The sequence below is a fragment of the Limulus polyphemus genome, unplaced genomic scaffold (genome assembly GCF_000517525.1).
Source record: "Limulus polyphemus unplaced genomic scaffold, Limulus_polyphemus-2.1.2 Scaffold5626, whole genome shotgun sequence".
Taxonomy (NCBI): Eukaryota; Metazoa; Arthropoda; class Merostomata; order Xiphosura; family Limulidae; genus Limulus; species Limulus polyphemus.
The window spans coordinates 45,426-49,889 of record NW_013671236.1 but is presented as its reverse complement, the minus strand read 5'-3'; the positions used below and the strand labels follow the sequence as shown (position 1 = coordinate 49,889).

At 34.3% G+C, this 4,464-nt stretch overlaps 1 protein-coding gene across 1 annotated transcript in view; it reads left to right on the top strand.

Moving 5' to 3' along the window:
• The window catches only part of LOC106472804, a 48,081-nt gene that overhangs the window by 4,921 nt on the left and 38,696 nt on the right, over positions 1-4,464 (top strand). Inside the window, exon 2 of the mRNA XM_013933469.2 lies at positions 2,835-3,058. Within this exon, the coding sequence (XP_013788923.2) occupies positions 2,840-3,058 (219 nt within the window). The 5' untranslated portion in view covers positions 2,835-2,839. The remainder of the gene's footprint in view (positions 1-2,834; positions 3,059-4,464) is intronic.

The following is a 4,464-nucleotide window of genomic DNA, read 5'->3' as shown; positions in this document are numbered from 1 at the left end:
ACAAGGTTTTGCCATCATCAGGTCAATGACAAAATGATGATCACAAAACCATGTCGAAACGTTGTACATTTGCTGTTATGTTAAACTTATATTAAAGTTTTTCTTCATTACCCATTCAAGCCGTCTCCAGCCATTATTTGGATTCCCAGTTCTACCATATTGATCACTAGGCCAGTATCAGCCAATCAGAGAAGCTTTAGTTTTCAAGACAAAGGAGTCAACTGTACACTATTCGTTTCCTCTACCTATTTCAGTCTTGATTTCGTCCACCATATGGCCATTTTTATTAGCGATTTTTATAAGTTACCTTATAAAAATAGCATCTTCTGACGTAAGAAAGTTTTTGCATACAAGCGCATAGAAACCTGTATGTTTGTCCGTTGATAAGTTAGCAATGTAAAAGTTAGATATTAACAAGTGTAGAAGTATGTCCATATAATCAAGGTTCTTGGAATGGTATCTTATGGGCCTTTTGAAATCTATTTAATATTGCATGCTATATTACTTTTTCACCCACTGATTCTATTATTTAACAGTTCTGTAACGACAAGCTCCTTTTACTTCACACTTTTTGTGGTCTATTTGCGTTTTTCCCTATATTAAACAGAAGAGAGTTACGTGCATGGTCCGATTCTGTCGTCAGAAGGCATCATTCGTGAGTGGATTCTTTATGTTAAGTAATTATTATATCATTGCCACTTGATGTGTAGAAATCTCATGGTGATTTTTTCTGATATATATTATTTTTTCCAAGCAATATCCCAAAAGTAGTCTTGAGAAATGTAAAAGGAAAGAGATAAATTGTAAAATCTAGAAAGGAAGAGGTCCCCGGGAAGTCTACGCTAAAATCCGGAGTTAGAATCCCAACTGTGGGCACAGCAGATAGCCCAATGTACCTCTGATCTAAAACAAATACACAGACAATCAAACTATACAGCGGATGAACTTAACAATGTCTGAATATAAAAAAATAGTTCAATATAATTTAAAAAATTTAAAACAACAGCAAATGGCTGTAAAATAATTGAGAGAAAATCGAATCAGTAAAGAGAATATATGTGATAGAAACACTAATTTTTAAAAAGAGAATATAACTTATAGAGTTTTACTGTGTATCAAGAAGGATAACTGATTCTTATTTTGTTATAAAATAAGGAGGCAGAAAGAAAAATTAAGTACTAACTATGGAAATGTAATTGTTACGTTGTAATTAAGAAGATAATGTTATTTTTCTTTGCCATTACTAGGGAGGATCTCTCCTGAAAGCTCTATTTTTTCGGTTGAGGAAAAGCTTTTACCCACAGCTTGATAATTACAGTTAAATGATTAATTGCTGATTAATTGCTACTGATTGAGGAAAGTGTCTACCCTATATCTTGAATATTTGGTTAAGGAGTTTTTCTATTTCTCTCACAGCTTAATTGTTACTGGTTGAGGAAAAGTGTCCCCCCCCTGACGGGATATGAATATTCTGTGTATCTTCAACAGATTTACCACGGCTACACATTATTCGACGAGGACTACCATACAATAACATACATTTCAAATTATTTGAGAAAAGGCTTAAGTTCTTAAAGAACTCATTACATTATGTAACCACATTATGAGGGAGGATCCACCAACTACTTCAGGTTACGTCCTTGAGTTTTGTTTCAAACAATAAAAAACTAACTGAGCTGAACTTCAGACGGGTCGTGATACATTAGTACTTATTTCATCATATTTTTAAGGGTTTTGAATATAGATTCAAGTAGGCCTCCCAGTAAGTTTGAGGACTTATAAGACTAAAATTCAGGGTTCGATACCACTTCCTAGATAACCTATTGTGTCGCTTTACGTTTAAGAAAATCAGTGCTGTAGAACAGAACGAAATAGTAATGCTAAGCTGCTAAACGCAACACCAAATCTCAAGATGCTTGTAAATCGTATTATGTTATTTACAGACATATGTTTATTCCAACCAAAATGTATCAGTAATAAATACACTTTATATGCCATTGTAATTAGATTGATTGTATATTAAAGTTTGTATTCACCCAATTGATCTTCAAAACAGATTGTTTTAGTTGATGAGTGCCGAGTCACTTTGCGGGTCTCTGGTTCGAATCCCTGTTACCGAACACGCTCGCTCTTTCAGCAGTGTGTCAGTCCCACTAATCGTGGGTAAAAGAGGAGCCCAAGAGTTGGTGGTGGATAGTGTCGACTAGCTACCTTCCGTCTAGTCTATCACTGCTAAGTTATTGACGGCTAGCACAGATAGCTTTCGTGTAGCTTTGTGCGCAATTCAAACCAAATTAAAGATTTGTGATGTATTTTTGCACGAAATAATTAATATGCACTGTTAAAGTGCTCGATGTGATACAGGTGATTGTCGTAAAAATCCTTAACAAATATTTGTTCCATAAGAAAAAGGAAACGGTCGAACGAGTCGTGTGGGAACACTTGAGTCTGAACTTTACAGATGGGTTACCGTTCCTCGAGCGCTGATTGAAACGTAATAAACATGTAGACGTAGAGAATCACCAGAGGTAGAACGTATTGTGCACTTAACAAGGTAGATAAAGCCTGCCTACTATATATCAAGCACACTGCAATTAACAACTGTTTGATGTATATAGAAAAATAGAGGCTGCGAGATAACAATTAAACACACTGCAGTTAACTACTGTGACATATATAGAAAAATATGTCTGTAATTTCTTCTATCATCATACATATATTATTGGATATATAAATAGATACTTTCATATATCTACACATGCATTAATAGGTAAACACTCAGATTTATAGGTAATTAACAGTATCTTGACTTGTTGTTTAAACTTTGTTTTTAGGCAGTATGACAGTGTCACCCTCTGTGCTTGGTGCTGCAGCCGGAGTTGGCTTAGCATTGTTAGTAGGACTTACTCTTGTGATTTACCGATATTACCGTGATAACCGGAACAGCAAGGAGCTATTCTTTCCAGCGCCACCTATTGGGAATAGTAGCTATGAACGGCGCAGCAAGTTGCTTGTGCTAAACAACAGGACTGCATTGGATTCACATTGTTCGCAACAGGTAAGTATGATTTTTCTCGATGAAATAGATTACAATATTTGAAATGAACACCCACTTTATAAATTTTACACGGAATATCGAGCATAATCTGTGAGAGGTATTATTTTACCTGTCATAAGATATGGTGTGGTTGTTTGTATGCTATTTGTGAAGAAGAGTACAGAGGGCAGTTATACAAGACAAAAGAGAGATCATTATGTTGCCTAGGTAACGGAATATTATGTTGCCTAGGTAACAAAATGTTATCTTGACTCGAGAAGTTGACGGAGTAGAGTAACTTTCCAATACCGATCGTAATAATAAAAAGAAATCTGGTGAAATAATATAATTTATGGATTGATACTAAATAACAAAACGTTAAGGCATTTGTTTCCCATTAGATACACTATTTTTTAGTGGTAATATAGACCTAGAAAAAACTAGAGGTTAATATTTTCATATTTCAATTGTTGTGTTTATTTTACCACCAGTTCCAGTCATAACAGTGTGAGTTAAACTAAACATTTGTGTATTATGTGTATAATATGAATCGTAAAATTTCGTTATTCAGAGTATAACTGTAGTAATAAAAATGTTAACAATGATACATTTAATGTTGTATGATAAACAAATATTTTATGTAATGATATCTATTATTGGCTTTACACAAAGACTCAACATTACGTCAATAATGTTCAAAAATCCAAAGTGTTCTACGAAACTTAACGAATGGTTTTTACCTTGCTTCATGCCAATTCTATTTATTATTTTGTCCCCCGGTAGAACAGAGAAAAGTTTACGGAATTATGACGCTCAGATTCGGCGTTCGATTCCACGCGGTGGACACAGCAGATAGCTCAATGTGGTTTTGCTCTAAAACAAACAAAAAAACATTAATTTTTTCCACTTTCTTAAACAAATCGACGGTAGATCTAAGGGATGTGATTTTCCCGGTGAAATAGAGTACATATAGCTCATTGTGTATCTTTGTGTTTTACAACAAATAAATAAGTTTAATCAAGTCAACTTCATCTTCTTTGTATCATCTAATAACTTTCCAATCACACACTTAATATTTTATGTCAATATATTCCTTACCTTGGAAAAATTATTTTTATCTTTGTGTACCGGGGTTAATTACACGTGGAAAGCTCTTCTACGAGCGAAGTAAACTGCTGTGTCAAATGTATCAGGACGTATTGTTATAAAAGGAAGCCTTATTAATTACTGTTCTAATATGTGGAGCACAACCCTTTACCTGAATGTCCTGGACAAGTTCCGAAGAGTGTCGCATTCAATTTATCTTCATTGCTGTGCCAAAATTTATACTTCTATTTATTATCTACACTGAGAGGTCACAAGTAAATAGACACCTAATGTTTCGTCATTTAGCTGATTTATGCTAACTAATTTGTGTTCATAGAGCA